At 39.9% G+C, this 22,343-nt stretch overlaps 1 protein-coding gene across 1 annotated transcript in view; it reads left to right on the top strand.

Moving 5' to 3' along the window:
• The window catches only part of Tlk1 (tousled like kinase 1), a 131,926-nt gene that overhangs the window by 83,212 nt on the left and 26,371 nt on the right, over window positions 1-22,343 (top strand). Inside the window, exons 4-10 of the mRNA XM_076569635.1 lie at window positions 245-320; window positions 4,225-4,271; window positions 7,381-7,476; window positions 11,265-11,354; window positions 12,488-12,580; window positions 17,815-17,925; window positions 18,026-18,162. Coding sequence (XP_076425750.1) covers window positions 245-320; window positions 4,225-4,271; window positions 7,381-7,476; window positions 11,265-11,354; window positions 12,488-12,580; window positions 17,815-17,925; window positions 18,026-18,162 — 650 coding nt within the window. The remainder of the gene's footprint in view (window positions 1-244; window positions 321-4,224; window positions 4,272-7,380; window positions 7,477-11,264; window positions 11,355-12,487; window positions 12,581-17,814; window positions 17,926-18,025; window positions 18,163-22,343) is intronic.

The following is a 22,343-nucleotide window of genomic DNA, read 5'->3' as shown; positions in this document are numbered from 1 at the left end:
TCACTTAAGAATTTCAAGGGCTAATTATTCTCAGGTTTATCATTTTCCCTGAAGCCAAATTCTATAAATGTGAACTTTAGTTATATCTTCTAAATAAATTGCATGTCAGTGATTGCATTTGCATCCTGTGAACATTGTTGAATGCTCTATTTGGCCTCAAAAGTAAAGATGATTTTTACATTGACAGTAATAATTTTGCGTATTAAGAACATAATTTAAAATGTTGTTAACTTATTTTCCTTAGACCCCAGAGAAGAAACAATCTGAGTCATCCAGGGGAAGAAAGAGAAAAGCAGAAAGTCAGAGTGAAAGTAGCCAGGGTAAGCAGACGCCGTCCTCCTTCAGAGACCGTCCACCCTATGTGTGTTCTCTGACTTGAACAGTCGGGCTGTAACTGGTGAATGCATGGCTTTGTGGCTTGCATATTTTATATCTGTTATGTATTCTCTGCATTTATAATAGCTAAGCACTGTACTTTGCATAGAAATAAAAGCGTGAACCTGCAGGCCTTTGTGGGGGCTTTGACATTTCCATGTTGTTTACTTTGGCCTAGACTCTGGTAAGCATTTCTTTATCTCCTTTTATTTTTTCCTTTTTCTTGTGAATTGCAATATTAAAATAGCTTCTTGTTTTTAAATACAAGCTTTATATTTCACTTTAAAACAAGCAACCTATTCTCTTTATTAAGAAAATAATTACAAGAATAATTAGACTACCTGTTTTTTATGCTCATTACATCCTTTCTTTTATATCTGCCTTTTATGATATAAACTTAAAAAGTTATTTTCATTGGACTATACATGATCTCTTTAAAAAATTCTCTCTGTATGAGTGAAGTGTATGTGCATGGGTGTTTCCAAATGAGTGTGCTTGTGCATTTGTACAGAAGAGAGTGTTGAGCATCAGGATTCCTCTATCACTTTCTGCCTATTTCTTTGAAGTGGGGTCTCTCCTTGAACCAGGGTTTATTTTTCTTGCTTGGGCTGGAAACCAGCAAGCCTCAGTAATCCTCCTGTCCCAGCCTGCTTGGAGTGGGAGTTACAGTTGTGTGTAAGATGCCTGCCTTGTTGTGTGGGTGCTGGGAGCCGTCAGTTCTGGGGCCTGAACATCAATCCACGTGATCACAGTAAGCCCAGACAACATGATCTCTTCTAACAGATAACAAACTGGTACTGCTGTTTAATTTGGGCCCTGAAAAGATGTACAGTGTAATGTATAGTGATGGTTTATACATGTCTCACGCATGTTTTGGAGCCAGTTTTTAGCCATACAATCTAGACTTATGAACGAACTGCCTTACTGCTTCCATATAGCACTGGAATCACAGGGTGGATTTGCAGCAGTTGTCTGGGAAGGAAGAGGAAGGGCTTCGTCTTCGGCCTTTTGAAGGTGTCCAGTGTACTTGATCTCACTTCGCAGCTGCTCCCTTTCTTTTTTGGAGCAGGCCGTCCAGCTTGTGGTTAGGGACATGTAACTTCATTAGAACGGCACATTAACTCCTTTCAGCAACATACTGACAAGATCCTAAAAGTAAACCGCAAATAGGATGGGGCTTCCAAACTGGTTTAGCTAACTTGTTTTAAGAGTTTGTGTTTTGCCTGGCGGTGGTGGCGCACACCTTTAATCCCAATACTCAGGAGGCAGAGCCAGGCGGATCTCTGTGAGTTCGAGGCCAGCCTGGACTACCAAGTGAGTTCCAGGTAAGGCGCAAAGCTACACAGAGGAACCCTGTCTCGAAAAACCAAAAAGAAAAAAGAAAAAAAAAGAGTTTGTGTGTTTTAAGGGCCAGTGTGATGGCTCAGTGTTAAAGGCACCTGCCACCAAGCCTGACAACTTGAGTTCAGTCCTTGGGACTCACACGGTAGAACAGGAGAACCAACTCTTGTAAGTTGACCTCTAGCCTCCACATGTGTACTGTGTCTGCCACCCCCACCCCACGCACCCCCGAACACTAAATACATTTAATAAAAAGAACTCAGGCCTTCTATCTGTCTGGTCTGCTGTCCACAGAAATACCTGGTCTTTTTCTAGGTGAAATGGTTGCCTAATTGTATCTCCTCATCTCTTCCTCACTGAGTGTTTGCTTTTTTTCTTTTTCTTTTTCTGGAGCTGAGGGCTGAACCCAGGGCCTTGCGCTTGCTAGGCAAGCGCTCTACCACTGAGCTAAATCCCCAGCCCCTGAATGTTTACTTTAGAATGAGACTGGCTTGTGTTTCCCACCCCACCTTTCCCTTAAAGTGAGCTTCAAGCCCAGAAGCAAACCGACCTTGTCACCTCATGACTGTGTTCATTATGTCTCCGTTCCATGACCACTAACACAGAGTAGAAGTGCTGTTTCTTAGGAAATCAGCCTGTCTGACACTGGTAGTGGGGTAACTTGTCTCCTCGGTCACAGTGGACTCGAGGAATGACTCCTGATGAAAATGAGAGGTAGATGAGGGAAGAAGAAACGGGAGTCGGGCTGTAGAGGAGCAGGCTCCTCATGAAATTTGATGTCACATGTGTGGAGAGGATGGAACATAAAAATTGGGGTTCAATTAGAGAAAAAGAATTAGGGAAATAGCTTCTTAGTAGGCAACCCAAAACATCCCTTCTTCATTATTAGGTAGTCCCTCTTTAGTCTTCAGGGATGTTAGCAGAGATAAAAAGAACATTCCATGGGATGAAGTCACTGCAATCCAGTCTGACTTCTAAATAAATTGTATGGAACTGTTGACCAAAATTCCTGGATAACATTTGTTGTCCCAGGTCCTTATTTAATTTTAGAAAAAGCCTCTCAATTTTGTTTAGGGCTGTTGAACCTTAAGCACAGAGTTTGTTCACAGTGCCCAGTACTCAAGCTGTGTTTGTTATACTGATAAGATAGCTCTGTGGGTTACAGCGTAGTAGAAGGAGAGAACTGATTCCCACAAGTTGTCCTCTAGCCGTCAAGGGGCAGATGTGCAGGTGGCACACATGCCATGCCCAAACACAAATTAAATAACAACAACAACAACAAGAGTTAAGGAAACTAAATGAGCACATAAGAAGAAGGCAGAATGAAATTGATGTATACTATATGCAAAGCTTTTGGCTGAATCACTAGATTTTCTATTTACTGCTTGAAGAAATCATGTATTCTCCACAATTAAAATTTAAGAATGAATGCCTCCTTCCTAAAAGGGGGGGGGGGAGAAAATGCCACCTTTCTTAATAATAAATTCTTTAAAACTAATGGAGACTGCATTTTAGGACAGAACATGTAAGGAATGGTGACTTGTGATGACCCTGCTTATCAATATGGTCATAAGAGCTGGGCGGTGGTGGTACACGCCTTTAATCCCAGCACTCAGGAGGCAGAGCCAGGCAGATCTCTGTGAGTTCGAGGCCAGCTTGGTCTACAGAACGAGTTCCAGGAAAGGCTCCAAAGCTACACAGAGAAACCCTGTGTAGAAAAAAACTTAATATATATATATATATAGTCATAAGAACAGTTATTAAAGTGTAGACTCTTAAATGTAATATCCTGTTAAGTTACAGCAAATACATTTTAGAAAATGTAGTGAGACCCTAACTCAAAAAAGAACACTGAAGAAAAGGAAAGTCAAAACATTTTACAAAATAACATTGACAGTAAGTATGTTGTTGTCTACCCAACAGATTAGATTTGGGTTTGTATCACCCACAGCTGTTTTTTTTATTACTATCATCATCATCATCATCATCATCATCATCATCATCATCATCAAAGTGTGTGTTAATTTGTCAGATATAAATTTACCACTTGCCTTTTCAGTTTATTAATTTTCTTTTCTGAGATTAATAGATAGTAAGAAATATTAATAATGTTTTAAAGACCAAGTTCCTTTTGCTGAGGGTGTGGCCATGTGGCTTGGTGGTAGCATATGCTTAGCATATCTGAAGCCCTGGGTTTAATTCCCCAGCCAGGGAAAGGAAAAAGGGAGAGAGAGGTTGGGTGAGAAGGAAGCGGGAGATCCTTAATGTTATTTGTCTATTTTTCAGTAATTGGGACTTCCAGAAATTGGCATGTAGCTATGAAAATGTGGTTTGATTAGATTTTATAAATGTTTAAAGATTATTACTGTTTTACTTTACTAAAATGCCACACACTTTTAAATTAAATAAATATGTTTTAATTTGTCACTTTTCTCTTTTTGATGTAATAAATGGTAGATAATCATGACTACCTTTTAAATCTATACATTTTTTCTTTTTTTTTTTTAGGAAAAAGTATTGGGGGACGTGGCCACAAGATTAGTGACTATTTTGAAGTAAGTTTATTGAGGGTTATTTCCAGTTCCTAATTCATCATAGTTCTTCTACAAGTTGAAAATCATTTCTTAGAAATACAGAGTCGGCTTTTGAGAAGAATGGTAGTGTTGTGTAATATTCCTTTTGTGGGAATATTAAAGTTTCAGAGTACTTCGCCTTCTTGCTTAAGCGGCCCATGTTGTAGGTCAAGTTAGCTGCTAGTGTTCTGTTTGCAGATAAGGGACTAAAGACAAGAGGAAAGCAGCGCCTGTCTGGCCGGCTGGATTGGAGTAACCCAGTAGACCTGCAGTCTCACTGCTCCATCTCACCATGGACACTACCCTCTGATGGCAACACTGAGCTCTGTGATGGAGATGATGGGACTCTGAAAAACACAGCTGTGCTTTTAATCCTTCTTAATCTAGACCATTTCCTTGCGTCTACATACTTTTGGTTTCCAATTTCTAGTTGAAAATATTGATTTGCTTGTTAAAAACAACAAATGTTACTTCTTCAGTAGAAAAAAATGTCTTCACTTGAGAGTGAGAGCAGAATTGGCTAACTAGGACAACAGCTAAGTTTAGACAGCATAAAAAAAAAATCTCCAAGCTTTTTTTTTTTTGTAAGAGAGAGGATGCTTTTGGGGAGTTACAGAATCCAGTGTAAAACTGTTTATAACCCCAAATTATCCACTGTCCTTTAGTTGACTTGAGCCACTCACAGTTAATATCATTAAGAACTTGTGCTGGGCTGGGCAATAGTGGCACTTGCCACTAATCCCAGCACTCCGGAGACAGAGGCAGTTGGATTTCTGTGAGTTTGAGTCCAGCCTGGTCTACAGAGCTAGTTCCAGGACAGCCAGGGCTATACAGAGAAACCCTGTCTCAAAAAAAAAAAAAAAAAAAAAGAAAAGAAAAAAACAACTTCTGCTCAAGGGTAGAGATAAATTCAAATAAAAATAGTTACTAGAATGCCTACTATGTGATGGATTTATGATAAGAAGTACAGCCTAGTCTCACATGGGCATGCTACCTGTCCATAGGGTTCTTTGAGGCACTCTCACTTGGAGAGAGCCAGTAGTCCACAGGACAGCGGAGGGACTTGCAAAATTCGTGCAGCTTGCAGGCTCTTTCTCTCTCATTGTATTGGTGATTCTTTGTCAGTCACACTTGCAGGGGCTGTCATTGTTGCTGGAAATTCTGCTCACTCGCAAATATTTTCCCCTAAGTTTCAGCAGGGAGCTAATACTTTTCAAATCCCTTATCCGGAATTAACTAACTACAACTCCTAATCCTGGGAACTTTTCTGACTCAATGGAGACAGTTAGGTACATATGAGAAAACAACACTTAGGACATCACCCATGTCTCACAGTTCTGGAAAGGAGAGTAAGGCATGCATACACAGAACAGGGGGAAGCCCCAGGAATACACATGGTGCCCACTGTTGAGAGGAAGTTCCCTGGACACCAAGCATATAGAATCAATGATAGGATCTAGTATGAACCGAGGGGGAAACCTGTAATGTAAGATGTGAGATGGATAGATCCATCTATACCATACACAGGTGGAGAATATGGTATAGTGGAATAGAAAAGAGTGCCTTATCAAAGCCTGCCTTTTACAGAGAGACTGAGACATGGGACCCTCTTGTAGAAAAACTTTATAAAAGCATATCTTACAGACATGAAAGAATTGTCTGGGTTTGAATATTGTTGTCCTTAAAGCATTGTGCCCATGTCTATTACTTTTGAACTTTGTAACCGCAGTCGCTGCCAGCTGATGTAAGTGCTGCAGAGAAGGATGTGTCTGTCCCGATATTTAGTTAAGCCTGCAAAAACGCTGAACTCTGTGTCTAGGATAAGGTTGTGCAGGGGTGGGAAGGTGTATTTGGGGAAGCATAAAGGGGAACGATGGGGCTTTCATAATGATTATGATGTAGTTCTTCAATTATGATGTATTTCTTCAAAGTCAAAAATGGGAGCCAATATTAAAGCTGTTCATGTAAGCCTGGTAGGACAAATTCTGTTAAAATATAAAGAAAGATGGCTCCCAGCTATTCAGGGCCACTTGAGTGCAGTCCACCTGGTGGTCAGAAGTTCCTTGCACCAATGCCTCTTCCCCGCCTAAGGACCTGAATCAGAACGGAGGCTGGACCCCAGCATTAGATCACGACAATGAAAAAAAATTCTTGGGTTGTAGAAAGTTGTTTAGTAAACATACTAGCCAGTTCCCATTTCTGCCATTCATATCAAACTTAAGTTAAACATTGATATACGCCTTTAATCCCAGCACTTAGGAGATAGAAGCAGGTGGATCCCTGTGAGTTCAAGGCCAGCCTGATCTACAGAATGAGTTCCAGGACAAGTCAGGGCTGTCACCCAGAGAAACCTTGTCTCGAAAAAACAAAATAATAAAAATAATAATAGATGAAGTAGACAATAAACTACTAAGAGGAACCAAGCATCAGTAAAATGTATTCTTCTGGTCTTGGTACAGGAGCATGAACTAGGAGGAAAGCACTGTGGAGCAGATTGTTGACATCTGTATGTAACGAGGGCATGCACTCTATAAGAATGGGATTTGTAAAGATGTTTCGTTGTTAGAGGGAAAAGAGTTTTCCTATATAATTATTTTATATACTGCAGTGAATATTTGTACATCTTAATAGGTTTGTGAACAGTGATTCTAAGATGGTTGTGTTTACTAAATCATCTGTAAATTTTTAAAATTTGGGGTTTTAGAGACTTACTGGTTTCCTCTAAAGAAAAATTTATAGGAAAACTGTTAAGCTTTGGAGGAAAACAAACACACAAATATGTTCATTTTGGGGGCGATTTGTCTTTGAGTGGACCACGATAACAAATTATAGTCAGAAGACAAAGTAGTAGGCATTGTTATATGATGTACTTAGGTTTTATATAGCTGACCTTGCTCATGCTTTTTCTGGACCCATTTAAATGACTTTGATTTTATCTGAAGCAAAGTATAATTAGGTCTAGGGATGCAGACCATCTGTGTGAGGCCCTGGTTCATTCCTCTGTACCACAAATGAAATAAGGTATATTTGAATTACTTTCTTAGTGAGAAGTCTAAAATAGTAACTATGCTTCCCCATTTCTGTTTCTCAGTACCAGGGTGGAAATGGCTCCAGTCCAGTAAGAGGCATACCTCCTGCAATCCGTTCTCCGCAAAACTCACACTCACATTCCACTCCTTCCTCATCTGTAAGTTTTTCCTATTCAAGGTTGTAGTGCATTGTCTTTGTTTAGAGGTTATGCATATTGAATAACTTATAATGTGCTGTTTTTGTTGTTAACTTTTATATAGTCATATTTATGTTTTAAAAGGGAAATCACTTCAGTGACAGGAGTTGAATCTTCTTTAATGATCTGATTCTTCTGGAACTTTTATTTTGAAAGTGAGTTTCTTAGCCAGGCATTGTTTTACATGCCTGTAATCCCAGCACTTAAAAGAGATGGAAGCAAAATTAGCTGGAGAGATGGCTCAGTAGTTAAGAGCGCTCTGGCTGCTCTTCCACAAGACCCAGGTTTGATTCCTAACACTCACATAATGACTTACAAACATCTGTAACTCTAGTCCCAGGGAATCTGAAACACTTTCTGGTCTCCACAGGTACCAGGCACTCATGTGGTACACAGACATACAGACAGGCAAAACATCCATACACATAAAATAAATAAATAAGTAAATGTGTATATATAGTTTGGTTTTTTGAGACAGGGTTTCTCTGTGTAGCTTTGGTGCCTTTTCTAGAACTCACTCTGTAGCCCAGGTTGGCCTCGAACTCACAGAGATCCACCTGCCTCTGCCACCTGAGTGCTGGAATTAGAGACCTGCACCACCACCGCCTGGCTAAATAAATACAATTTAAAAAACAAAAATTCAATGTCATCAGCTGTAGAGGGAGTTGGAGGCTGTCCTGGGCTATTTGAGACCCTGTCTCAGTGAATTCTAAAAAATGAGTTTCTTAGGCCGAAGCTTTCCTAAATTGTCTGTATGTATCCAGTGGTGTTGTTTTACTAAGAAAAATTCTGTAGAGCCTGTGGGAGCTAAGGGAAGTGCTGTAGCAGCTCTCTCTGCATTCAGTTATTAATGTCTGCCTTTTAACTTCGTTATTAATTAAGAATAATCATGAATCATTTAGGGGAATTCTTAAGAAAATGTCTGTTCAGTTCAGCATAGGAGAAAGATGTTAAAATTAGCTTATAACTTTTAAAACTTGTTTCTAACATTTTAAGACAAAAGTTTTATGTGCATTGCTTTGCATCTTAGATTTAACTTTTCATTTACTTGGCAGTTGATTATTTAACCAGAAAAATAAAGTTGGCTTTCAGTAATTTGAAGGTGAATTATAAATTGGTAAAAGCCAGCCTTGCTCTTCCTATTCAAGCCCCTTTTGTTGTTCTCCCTTTCCTCCTCTCCTCCCTGTCTGCAGATGAACTTAGTTGTCTTTCCCATTTTGTTCCCTGGGGGACCATTGCCCTTTGCAAAGGAAGGCTTAAGACTGAACTTTGAAAGCTGAGATAGTATTGATACAGTCACTACATAACTGTGAAACTCATTAACAGATGTGATTTCAGAGTCCTTACAGCCATGGCTTACTGGTCTAGTATTAAAAAGTCTGTATTCAAGCTTTTATGCTGGGTTTCATCCCCTCCCCCCACCTCTCTCACTTTCTTTTCTTTTCTCTTACCTCTCTCGCCCGCCTGCCTTCCTTTCCTTAAGAGAGGGTCTCACTGTAGCCTTGCTTATCCTGGGCCTTATAGAGAGCTACCTGTTTCTGCCACCCAGGTACTAGGATTAAAGACATGAGCTACTATGCTCAGTGATTTCTTCTTTTAGTCAGGATAACCTATTTAATATTTTTTATTTTATTTATTTACGTAATTTTTGTTTTTGTTTTTAATTTTTCTATTATCAACTTGATACAGTATAAATTCTTACCCTAATAGTGAAATGTTTCATTGAGGCTTGCCCAGTAATTGAGTAAAACCAAAACTTATTATAAGCCACAGTCATCCTAGGGTCCCCCTTGCTATATAGCCTCCCTGGTTCTGTGGGTTGCAGTATAATTGTTCTTTGCTTTATATCTAGAATCCACTTATGAGTGAGTACATACCATGTTTGTCCTCCTGGGTTTGGGTTACCTCACTCAGGATGATATTTTCTAGTTCCATCCATTTGCCTGCAAGTTTCATGCTATCATTGTTTTTCTCTGCTGAGTAGTACTCCATTGTGTATATGTACCACATTTCTTAATCCATTCTTCAGTTGATGGGCATCTAGGTTGTTTCCAGGTTGTGCCTATTACAAAATAGTGCTGCTATGAACATAGTTGAACATGTATCTTTGTGGTATGACTGAGCATTCCTTGGGTATATGCCCAAGATTGGTATGGCTTGGTCTTGAGGTAGATCGATTCCCAATTTTCTGAGAAACCACCATACTGATTTCCACAGTGGTTGTACAAGTTTGCATTCCCACCAACAGTGGAGGAATGCTGTCTTTGTTCTGCATCCTCTCCAACATGACTCATTGGTGTTTTTGATCATAGCCATTCCGACAGGTGTAAGGTGGTATCTCAGAGTCATTTTGATTTGCATTTCTCTGATGACCAAGGATGCTGAGCATTTCTTTAAATGTCTTTCAGCCATTTGTGATTCTTTTGAGAATTCTCTGTTTAGCTCTTTAGCCCATTTTTCAATTGGACTGTTCAGTATTTTGATGTCTAGTTTCTTGAGTTTTTTATATACTGTGGAGATCAATCCTCTGTCAGATGTGGGGTTGGTGAAGGTCTTTTCCCATCCTGTTGGCTGTCTTTTTGTCTTATTGACCGTGTCTTTCGCCCTGCAAAAGCTTCTCAGTTTCAAGAGGTCCCATTTATTAATTGTTGTGTTCAGGGTCTGTGCTGCTGGTGTTATATTTAGGAAGTGGTCTCCTGTGCCAGTGCGTTCAAGAGTACTTCCTACTTTCTCTTCTATTAAGTCTAGTGTAACTGGATTTATGTTCAGGTCTTTGATCCACTTGGACTTGAGTTTTGTGCATGGTGACAGATATGGATCTATTTGTAATCTTTTACATATTGACATCCAGTTATGCCAGCACCATTTGTTGAAGATACTTTCTTTTTTTCATTGTATAGTTTTGGTTTCTTTGTCAAAAATCAGGTGTTCAAATGTGCATGGATTAATGTCAGGGACTTCAATACGATTCCATTGGTCTGTATGTCAGTTTTTATACCAGTACCAAGCTGTTTTTATTACTATAGCTCTATAGTAGAGCTTGAGGTCAGGGATGGTGATGCCTTCAGAGGTTGCTTTATTATACAGGATTCTTTAGATTTCTTCTTTTAATCAGGATAACCTATTTAATATTTTTGTTTCAGAATGATTTGGCCATACTTTGTTTATAAAGCATTAAAGTTTTATGGATCTTGAGTGTAGCCCCTTTTGGTGAAGGAATGTATGGTTGTTCACACTGGGCCTCATACAGGAGGTACTCAAGAATGCTTGTTGGATAAATAAATGATGATTAAAATTTTTTTATTAAAATTTTTTTATTCATCTTACACGCCAATCAAAGATTCCCTCTTCCCTCCTCCTGTCCCTCCAGCCTCCCCTTCCCATCCCACCTGATTAAAAGTTTTAAAAAGGTATTAAAAGATAAAAATCAGCCAGGTGGTGGTGGCGTGCACCTTTAACCCCAGTACTTGGGAGGCAGAGGCAGGCGGAGCTCTGAGAGTTCAAGGCCAGCCTGGTCTACAAAGTGAGTTCCAGGACAGCCAGGGCTGCAAAGCTACACAGAGAAACCCTGACTTGAAAACAAACAAACAAAAAGAAATAAAAATCTTCTTTAGAAATGTCATGTAATTATTGCTGAGTAGAAATGGTTTTATTTGGGGCGCGGGGGGGGGGGGGTTGGTTTTGGTGTTTGGTTTTTGTTGTTGTTGTTGTTTTTAACCTAAGGTAGAAATTTTTACCATATTTTCCAGGTCCGACCGAATAGCCCTTCTCCTACTGCATTAGCTTTCGGGGACCACCCTGTTCTACAACCAAAGCAGTTATCCTTTAAGATCACTCAGGTGAGGAGAGCTTTAAAATTCTCCTGTGACTTTTAGAGAGCTCAGACCATGTTTATTTTAACAATTAAAATGTTTATGGTTTGTTCTGGATATAATTTCAAAGTAAGATTGAACATAAGAGCTAACTTACTAAACTAAAATGTGCAGGACAGAGGAACTGAAGCATCTATCTTAGAACTAGCTTGCTCTTGGTTATATACTTGAGCAAACGTCTCGGGCAGTAAAATAGCCAGAACAGTCACCATGCATCAGTCTTGCTCACTGACTGGTTTAGAATTTAATATCCAAGAATATATATGGAGTAGATATCTTCATGATGCTGTTGTGTTGATTTTAAGTGATGATAAAGTTCATTTCAATGTCTGTATGTTTATACCATTTAGAAAAATCACTTAGATCAAAGTACTTTGATTATATTAATGTCATTATCATTACTATTAACGTTCAGTTTCATGAATTTTGAACACAGATCACACGTTTTTGGAGTAGTTTTTATTGTTTTTGCTTTGCTTTTGAGTGCAGAGGATTGAATTTGGGGCCCTGTGCAAGTAAAAAGCAGATGCTCTACCACTAAACTGTACACCTAGCCCATACTCTCTGTTTGTATGTTTGTTTATTTTCACACTTGAAATTGAGGAGTTAATCTGTCAGTTGGGCACCTTGGTTCTGCAACAGTGTATTTTCATTAGACTCCTGGGTCATATACAGTTTTGCATGTATCAAACTTTCTTTGAGTTGTGTGTGGTGTTTCATGCCTTTAATCCCAGCACTCCCAAGACAGAGAGAGACAGATCTCTGAGTTCAAGGCCAGCTTGATCAAAATACATCTACCATATAAATATGGGCAGTTTTTACCTGTCAGAAACAGTTTAAAAACTGACTTCACAAAGTGAAAGGATCGCTAGATCTTTGTATAGTGCAAAGCTTTGTGTATGAGCTTTAATCAATTGTACACAAGGTTTTCAGCATTTATTCTTTAGAAGTCCAAGCTTAAAACTACACTAAGATGGCTACTTACATACCACAGACTTTTTTTCTTTGCTGTTTGAAGTTGGTAAAAATCTGCCTTCACATTTTTTTTATGTGTAGTAGTGTATGTGATAGAGATAATAACGTAGCTTTCTTTCATTTAGACTGATCTTACAATGCTGAAATTGGCAGCATTAGAAAGTAATAAAAATCAGGACCTGGAAAAGAAGGAGGGTCGGATAGATGATTTGCTCAGGGTAAGTAATGTGTCACGGAGGGGAAATTATGTGACTTATTTTGGCAACAGTAAAACTATTGAGAAAATACTGAATATGACAATGTGTTCTGTATTTTAAAACAATAAGCTTTTTCTGGTACTATAAGTATATGATTGACAGTCTACTTTAGGGGCTGGAGAGATGGCTCAGCTGTCAGCCTCTAATAAGCACCTTCACATCTGTGTACAAAGACACAGACTCCTAATTAAAATAAAAATAAATGTTGAAAATACCCACTTTTGCTGGGTGGTAGCACATGCCTTTAATCCCAGCATTTGGGAGGCAGAGGCAGGTGGATCTCTGTGAGTTCAAGGCTAGCCTGGTCTACATATAGAGCTAGTTGCAGGACAGCTAGGGTTACACAGAGAAACCCTGTCTCTGTCTCGGGGAAGAAAAAAAAGAAAAAGAAGTAGATTGATAAACTTTTATTTAATCATCTACCCACCAGTCAGATACTCATTTACTCTGCCTGACATCTGATACCACTGAGGGTGGAATTACTGCCATAGTCCTGTGAAATTTTTAATGGAAACTTTATTTTTAAAATAAATTCAGGGACTGGTGAACTAGCTCAGTGGATAAGAGCACTGGCTGTTCTTGCCCAGAGTCCCTGGGCTGGGTTCCCAGAACCCACATGGTGGCTCACAGCCCTCTGTAGCTTCAGTTCAGGGGATTTGAAGTGCTCTTGTGGCCTCCTTAGGCACTTCATGCATGTGGTGCAGATACACATGCAGGTAAGACACTCATATACACACAAAATAAAACTACAAGTATGTCAGTCAGTAAATGTCAGCTATTCGGCAAGTGGTTTAGCAGGTGAGGGTGCTTGCTGTGCAAGCCTAGAGACCTAAGTTGGATTCCCAGGGCCTGCATAAAGGTGGAAGGAGAGAACTAACTTCACAAAGTTATGAATTGCACACAAACACTCTGGCATGTTCATTCACACCCTCAGACACACATGCATCATTCACACACACAATAAAATTTTAAAATGCACCAAAAAGAATACTTAGAATGTAAGTAAGGCATAAAGCAGGATTTCTTGTCCCTTGATACTCATTAAAATCACCATATGGAAGTACTAATTTTGAATTCTACTTTGTAGAGTTCTGATTAATTGATGTGATGTAGCTTGGATGTTGATAATTGAAAAAGCTTCTATCAACTATTGTGATTTAAACCAGCACTGAGAACCAGTGGCATCAAAACCAACATCTGTGATGCCATTGTACCTTTGGAACGTTGTCTGTCACACCCCTTGCTGCTAACCACTCTTCTGGCATCAGTGATACATGTGTTTATTCTTCCTTTGTGTTTCTTTATAGTTGTGTTACATATGTGTGTGTGTGTGTGTGTGTGTGTGTGTGTGTGTGTGTGTGTGTGTGTGTGTGTTGTCCATCTCCTTTGAGACGGTCTCTCATTGGCCTGAAGCTCATCAGTTAGACTAGACAGGCTGGCCACTGAGCTCCAGGAATCCTGTCTCTCCTCCGCAGTAGTGGGGTTACAAGCCCATACCGTGGGTTCTGGGGATCAAACTCATTTGTTTGGACTTGCAAGCACTTTGCTGACTGAGCCATCTTTCCAGCCACTGTGTATACATTCTTTTTAACACTTTGTTGTTTGTTAAGATTATCCTATGTGGATCCTCTGCTCTCTTTGTTTTTACTGAACAGTGTATGTGTTTATTCACACCTACCTTGATAAGCGTAACTAGATGTTACTTTTCATTGCTGTGGCAAAATGCCTGAGCAGATCAGCAAAGGAAGATTTCTTTTGGTTCACAGTTTTCGTAAGTTTTAGTCTGTGGTCTCTTGGTATCAACTTCTGGGCTGTAGTAAGACAGGAGCATTGTGGTGGGAGGACCCAGGGCAAAGCAGGATGTACCTGTTAACAGAGCACCGCTGCTTACTTCCTGGCAGCCAGGAAGCAGAGAAACAAGCGGGTTCAGTTACTAGACATGTAATTCAAATCCAGCCCTCCTCCCAGGGATGTAGTTCCTCTGCGAGGACCCACTCTTAACGTCACTGTATTAGGCAATCCTTTGAGTTACAAGCTCTCATGATCCAGACACCTCAAGGCCCCATCAGCTCTCTGTCAGCCAGTCTTTTAACACAGGAGCCTTTGTAGGGTGATTTGATAGACTCAAACGAACACTCCGGTTTGTTCCTTCCTTCCAACTTCTACGCTAAGACTCTCAGGAAGTGGACCGTAATTTACATGATTCTTAGGATTTTGGCTGGTGTCTAGTTTGTGATTTTTCTAATACAAAGAATTCTGCTAAGAAATTCTCAATACGTGTCTCCTAGGACAAATGCAAGGTATTCCTGTGTTGTAAGCAGAGGAAACAAGGCAGGAGGAGAGAGTACAGAGCTGTACATCTTGTACATTAGAACACCAGAATTTCCCCAAACACCATGCTTCCTCATGGCACTGATGAACAGGTGTAATGCGGTGTCGGGTGCTTTTGTTACACATCCTTATCTATTGATTGGTGTTCGGCATCTTTTTTTTTTTTTTTTTTTTTTTTTGGTTTTTCAAGACAGGGTTTCTCTGTGTAGCTTTGTGCCTTTCCTGGAGCTCACTTGTTAGCCCAGGCTGGCCTTGAACTCACAGAGATCCACCTACCTCTGCCTCCCGAGTGCTGGGATTAAAGGCGTGCGCCACCACTGCCCGGCATCTTCTTTAAAACATCTTTTAAAAATAATTATTAGTTATTTGTCTTGTTTTCTGTGAATTAAGTAGAGATACAGTGTCTCATCATAGCTTAGCTGAGGCTGCCCTTGAATTTCTGATACCTTTTGCCTCTACATCCCAAGTGCTAGGGTTAGAGATGAATGCCATCACACCCAAGTGTGTGCGTGCGTGTGTGCGTGCGTGCGTGCGTGCGTGCGTGCGTGCGTGCGTGAGTGAGTGAGTGCGTGCGTGCGTGCGCTGGGACTGGAGATCAAACCCAGGACCTTTGTCAGTTTTTAGTTTTTTGTGTGTTGGCTTCTTCCACTTTTGTCTTTTCATTACATCATGCTGTCTTTTGATGATTATATATGTTTTTACATTATGAAATATCTTAGTTTTATAGTTTATACTTTGTGTATAGTAAATTATTATCAAAGATACCAAAAGAAGTAATTGTAAGAGCCTGAAGATATTCTTCAATTAAAAAAGGGGCCATGAATTTCAAAGAGAGCAGGGACGGTTAGAGGAAGGAAAGGGAAGGGAGCAATGTAATTATAATCTCAAACATTTTTTTAAAGTAAAAAAAAATGTACAGTTGTTGATCTCACTAGAATTGGTTTGTGGTATAATGTGAAGTAGGCTTTCATTTTAATTTCTTCCTATATTGATAACCAGCTATCCAGATGAATTAAAAATTCCTTCTTAGACTGCAGACTCCACCCTGAAGTCTCAGTTCCAAATGCAGTGCACCTCCTTCTGCCTGCATCTCTGTTTTGTTGTGTGTATTACGAAATCACCCCTGAAATGCTGGTTTAGTGTTTAGTCCTTGTCATTGTTGGTCCCAGCATAGACTGCAGTACTTCACATGAGAATGAAATGTACTTTTGGAAAGTACAGAAGTAGCAGCCACCTAGATAGTTGCCCCACAGTTTGATGAGGACTTGGCTCCTTCAGGTTGCGGCCTGTCTTCAGTACATGATTTACTGCATCTTGAAGGTTACCTCTGGGTCCACAGTAAAAATTGTCACCATCACAGTGACTGTGTTCTAAGCAGAGACCAGAGAGTAGAAGTACAAAAAGCACAATTCTGTGTGCAGCCTTCTTGAATATTCTACTGAGTTGACTTAAATTTCTTTGTAAGAGAAGCTAACAATTGTATTCATTTAGCTAGGTACATACCAGTCCAGAATAAAACATATTTTTTTCTATTATTATACAAGAAGGAGATTAGAGTGACTGTAATTACTATGGCTTTATATTAAATCTTGATATGCACTATACATGGTGTATGCCCATAATCAGCACTGGGGGCAGGAGGAGGGCAGCAGGATCCTAAGTTTAAAACTAGCCTGAGCTACACTTCCAGTGAAAGACTGTCTCAGACAGCTCCACAACTGTATGTATACAGAAACCCCTCTGTGTGCCTTGAACAAATACCATTTCCTTCATTTTGGCTATCCAGCAGCCTTAAAGAAGTTTTAAGGTCAGTTCAAGTTAAACACCCCTACTGACTCTCAAAGCATGTTGAGCCTTTTTTTGAACTGTTTTAACAGTGAAGATCTGTTTGTGCTAGATCTCATTTTGTTGCCTTTGATATACAGTTTTATGGAGCATGTAGCTTTAGGTTGGCAATTACTTTCTCCCAAAATTTATAAGCATTTTAGTTTAGTTTCTTAGTTTCTGTGTGATTGGCCTAGACCTGTGTATCTTTGTACCCAGCAGTAGTAACAGCAGCATTGCTGGAGAAAGTGAAATTCCCAGGCTCTTCTCCAGACCTATTGATTGAGAAAATTTGGGAGGTGGAGTGTCTGAGCAGCCCCCCACCCCCCCAGTAATTCCCTTCCTGTAATGGCAGGCTAGTCAGACTCTCTGGAGTTAGAGAGAGGTCTCCCTTTGAGCATATAGCTGCATGCAGCGTGAACAGAATTGGTATCCTATTCAAGGAATGCTGGAAATAGTTAATTGGGTCAACAAATTAATAATATTGTCCCTGTTTAGTGCAGAAAGTGTTGTGAGAGATCAGGCAGTGTGAGAGAAGAAATTCTCATTCCCTCTCGAATGTGTTACACACATGATATGCCACATTTTATTTTTAGCTGAGGAGGTTATACTACTTCCATTTAGAAATAAGGAAATTGGGTGGGTGGTGGTGGCACACGCCTTTAGTCCCAGCACTCAGAAGGTAGAGGCATGTAGATCTTTGTGAGTTTGAGGCCAGCCTGGTCTATAGAGTGAGTTCCAGCCAAGGCTACACAAAGAAACCCTGTCATGACAAAAGGGGGTGGGGGATGACGGGACGGGACTAAACTTAGATTCAAATTATGAGGCCACAACTGTATACCTTAGAGTATACGTGTAAATGTCTAGAATGTGTATATAATTTTTCTGTACTTTTTATTATGCAGTTAAATTATAGTGTTTAATAGTAAATAGTCTCGGTATTTATCTTACCTGTGTAATTGACTCAAAACACGGAAAGCATTACTAAGATTTTTCATATATACTGATTCTGTACCTTTCATTTTCTACTCATGCTGTAGGCCAACTGTGATCTCAGGCGGCAAATAGATGATCAACAAAAATTACTTGAAAAATACAAAGAACGATTAAATAAGTGTATTTCAATGAGCAAGAAACTTCTTATTGAAAAGGTGAGTTAGCACTACATTTTCCTTTCCCTCAGTACCTTGCTTTGCCTTGCATGCTTGTAAAATCTGAATGAATATAATTGATTTTTCCCCTCATTTTCAGAGTACACAAGAAAAATTGTCAAGCAGAGAGAAGAGTATGCAGGATCGGTTGCGCCTTGGGCACTTCACAACAGTTAGACATGGCGCTTCTTTTACTGAGCAATGGACAGATGGTTTTGCATTTCAAAATCTTGTGAAGTTAGTAATGGTTACATTTTTTTAAATTTATTTTTAAGTGTGTGTGTGTGTGTGTGTGTGTGTGTGTGTGTGTGTGTGTAGAGGCCTGTGGACACCAGAGGCATCAGAGCTGAAGTAATAGGCGGCTTTGAGCCACCAGCTGTGGATGCTGGGAATTGAACTTTGGTCCTTTGGAAGAGTAATGTGTGTTCCTGAGCCCTGAGCCCTCTCCAGCCCCACTGCTGCCTTTTCAAAGTTACTAGTTTGGATTTTTATTACTGTAAAGAATTACAAATTTGGAATTATGTTTAGCATCTCCTTACTATTTAGATTCACATATGAAAAGAATAAGAAACAGATAACTCAGCTACAGTATTTAACAGAATTTTTACATAATTAGCTTTCATCTAAAGAGTACAATGTATTTTCCTTTTTAAAAAAAAACAAGCTTTTCAAACATTTTGTGTATGGGTCAGAGGCCAACATTAGATGTCTTCTTGGATGCTTTTCACCTTGTCTTTTTAGATAGGGTCTCTCTACAGAGACTCGATGTTTCTCTCCAGCAAGCCCTTCACTGAGTCATCTTGCTCAGCCTTCATTTTCTCTAAACTTGATTTTCCAGAATAAAAACTAACCCCTAACTTTATTGGTGATGGTGTGTGTGTGTGTGTGTGTGTGTGTGTGTGTGTGTGTGTGTGTGTGTATTACTCCTAATATAGGAAAAAGGGTGGTTAAAAATTTGATACTGAGCCAGGCGGTGGTGGCGCACGATTTTAATCCCAGCACTGGGGAGGCAGAGCCAGGTGGATCTCTCAGTTCGAGGACAGCCTGGGCTACAGAACGAGATCCAGGACAGGCACTAAAAGCTACACAGAGAAACCCTGTCTCGAAACTACCCCCCCCCCAAAAAAAAAAAAAAAAAAAAAAGAATTGATACTGACTGGAAAGTGTGGGCCTCTGTCTCCTGGGATTTATATTTTAATGGTCTTTGTGTTGCCCAAGGTGGCCTTGGACTCGTGGACGTAGCTGACCCTTCCTGCCTCGGCCTTCTGAGTGCCGGGACGCAGGTGCCCACCTTGCTCCTTTTGTCTCGTTTCCCCATTCCTGAAGTCCTAAAGATCTGCCTGGTCTCTGTACCTAAGGAAAGGAGTTTTTCTCTTGCCTCGGCTACAGCAACTCACATGTTAGTTGAACTAAACATATGACTAGCATTTCACTGGTAAATTTTAAAACAAAGAAATTGTTCCCACTTTTTTTTTTTTTTTTTTAAAGTTCACAGGATGATCGGTAAGGGTGCATTGGCTATTTGTGTGTCTGGGAGCCAGGACCATAATCCTGTCTTTCGGGTTTTATCTTGATGTAAAAACCTGGAGTGTGGGGGTGTCAATGTCTCTGCCCCCTTTCCAGGAGCACAGCCTGTTCACGGCATGTCACATTAGCATTGCTGTTTCAAACACATGACCACAAAGTGGCCTTGTCTTCCCCCTGGCTCTCAACAGGTTTATTGAGCTTTTGTTGGAGACGGCCGTGCTAGGTCTTAGATTATCACAATGGAAGATAGAAAGAAATCCCTGCAAACCTAATGAATTTGAGGTCTAATTCTGTGGCTAGGTAAAGGTTAATATGTAGCATATGTGACCAGAATTGAGATATTGAGTAACTTGATGATAAAACAGAAATAATATTGGGAAGAAGATAAAATTTTGACAGTTAAGATGGATAGATATTGTTTATACTCGAGCTAAAATCCTGAATGCAAAAGTAGAGATCAGGAAATGGATTTGAGATGAAAACCATAATTTTTATTGTTTTGTGAGCAAGAATCTCTGCTACTACACTCAGCCCTGACTGTCCTACAGTAATGTACATAGTTTAAAGTATTAGGGGCTGGTGAGATGGCTCAGTGGAAGAGCACTGGATGCTCTTCTAGAGGACCCAGGTTCAATTCCCAGCACTTACATGGTTGTTCACAATCATCTGTGTTTCCAGTCCCAGGGCATCCAGTGTTCTCTTTTGACCTCTGCTGACATCTGGGATGCATGTGTACATACATACATGTGGGCAAAACACCCATACACATAAAGGAAAAATAATTTAAGAAATAAAATATGATAAACTATACCAATAGTTACATGTTCTCATAAAAGAACAAAATTATTTGCATATCCTATCACTGATAAGCACTGATTGAGGACTTACTGTGTGTTGTTACAGGATGTTCACATTCATTGTTAATAACCCAAAGTGGTTAGAAAATGAGAAGAGATATGAATAAATGAAAAGTTAGCCCTGTTAATGAATAATCTCTGAACCAGTTGTGACCCCTGAATAACCAGGTAGCCACTGTATATCTGTCCCATTAATATGTTACTTGCCACTAGGCCATTTATTTGTACTTACAGCCTCTTCTGAAATACATTTAAAATTTATTTTCTGATTGTTTTTGTTTGGGGTTCTGGGAATCTAAGTGAAAGGCTCACACATAGTGGACAAGTGCTCCACTGCTGTGCTGCGTCCCTGTCCCTCCCTCAGTTTACTTCTCAGTAAGTAAGAGCACGTTAGATTACTCCTACATCCAAAGGGAAACAATTAACATAGCATTCTTGGAGAATTTCTATCTTGGTTCTTGATTCTTTCACTCTTGTTTCAGCTCTGCTCCTACACTCAGGCCACAGAAAGGGAATGTGTGCAAACCAATCCTTCAGCCACAAAGTCAGAGCTCTGGATTCCCTGTTTGAAGGATGGGGTGGGGCAAAACGTTTGGCTTGCTTTAAAATCTCAGTAGCATGACCATGTAGAGCTATAGCATTTTCTTTGTAGACATGATAGGAGACCCAAAAGGAGCATGGTTACTGTCAGAATAAACTTTTCTGTGTTGTAGGATGAGTGAACTGACCGTAAGTCCCTCTGTTGACTGTAGAGATGGCTCATCAGGTGAAGGCACTTGCACCTGACGACCTGAGTTCTGTTCTTGGGACCCACACAGTGGAAGTGGAACAGACTCTCAAAAGTTTTCTTCTGACCTCCACACATGCGCTCCCCCAACTTTTTGATGCAAATTTTGCTCTGTAATTTAAATTGCTCTTGAACTTGCAACCCCTACCCTGACACACACACATACTGAGATTACAGGTCTACAACCAGCTTATAATTCTCTAATAGACATAATATCTGTTAATTTTTAGAACCTAAGCTCTTTGGAAAATTGTTTTAGAGTCTTCAATGGAAACTGCTAATAAATTTGTATTTATTAATGTAATAGGTAAAAATTTCAAATTAATAATTTTCATGCTGTTTCTTTTCTTTATATTTTCAGCTCCCCTCCCTCCATTAAGGTCAACTTTTGTTTTATTTCAGAATGTCAACTGCATTCCCATAATTTCTTTTAAGAGAGTAGTACATCATATTAAAATTTCACTTGTCTTATAAGCTTATCTAGAAATACTAATCCTGAATGATAAAATGTTTGTTTAAAGTCTACCCTAGACTTTCATTAGACGGGGCTTAGTTTTGCTTTTTTTTTGTTTTTAGCTCATTTACAATGTAACAATCTTAGTGAATACACGTATGGTTTGATCAGCATGCCTCCCTAATAGTCAAGATACAGTTGACCAAACTAACTAAACTCATACTGATGCAGTATCTCTAGGAATGGTATTTGTTGGTAAGGACAAGGCACCATGAGCTTCTCTGTGGCTCCACACTCGTCCCTCACTTAAAGACTGCAGTGAGACCTGTAAGCTGTTTTGCTTCACCAGAGTGGGACACAACGGGCTAGAGAGATGATGTCTCTGCTGTTAAGAGCCCTTGGCTGCTCCCCCAGAGGACCTCAGGGCCAGAGCTTGGTTCCTAGCATGCAGGTGACGGCTCAAAGCCTTTTGTCGCTCCAGTTCCAGAGGAGCTATTACCCTCAGTTGACCTACAGGCGTGGTTACACTTGTGATGCACATGCATATATACATACATACAGGCAACACACTCAGTTGTTGTTGGCGGTGGTGGCGCACACCTTTATTCCCAGTACTCGGGAGGCAGAGGCAGGTGGATCTCCACAAGTTCCAGGCCAGCCTGGGCTACACAGTGAGGTCCTGTCTAAAAATCAAATGAGCAAACCACTCATCACATAAAACATTTAAGTAAATATTTTAAAAATTTTTTAAAATAATGGGACCAAAAGGATACAGATTTAAATTATGTGATTG

The sequence above is a fragment of the Peromyscus maniculatus genome, chromosome 4 (assembly GCF_049852395.1).
Source record: "Peromyscus maniculatus bairdii isolate BWxNUB_F1_BW_parent chromosome 4, HU_Pman_BW_mat_3.1, whole genome shotgun sequence".
In the NCBI taxonomy this organism is placed as follows: Eukaryota; Metazoa; Chordata; class Mammalia; order Rodentia; family Cricetidae; genus Peromyscus; species Peromyscus maniculatus.
This window is presented reverse-complemented; position numbering and strand designations above follow the sequence as displayed.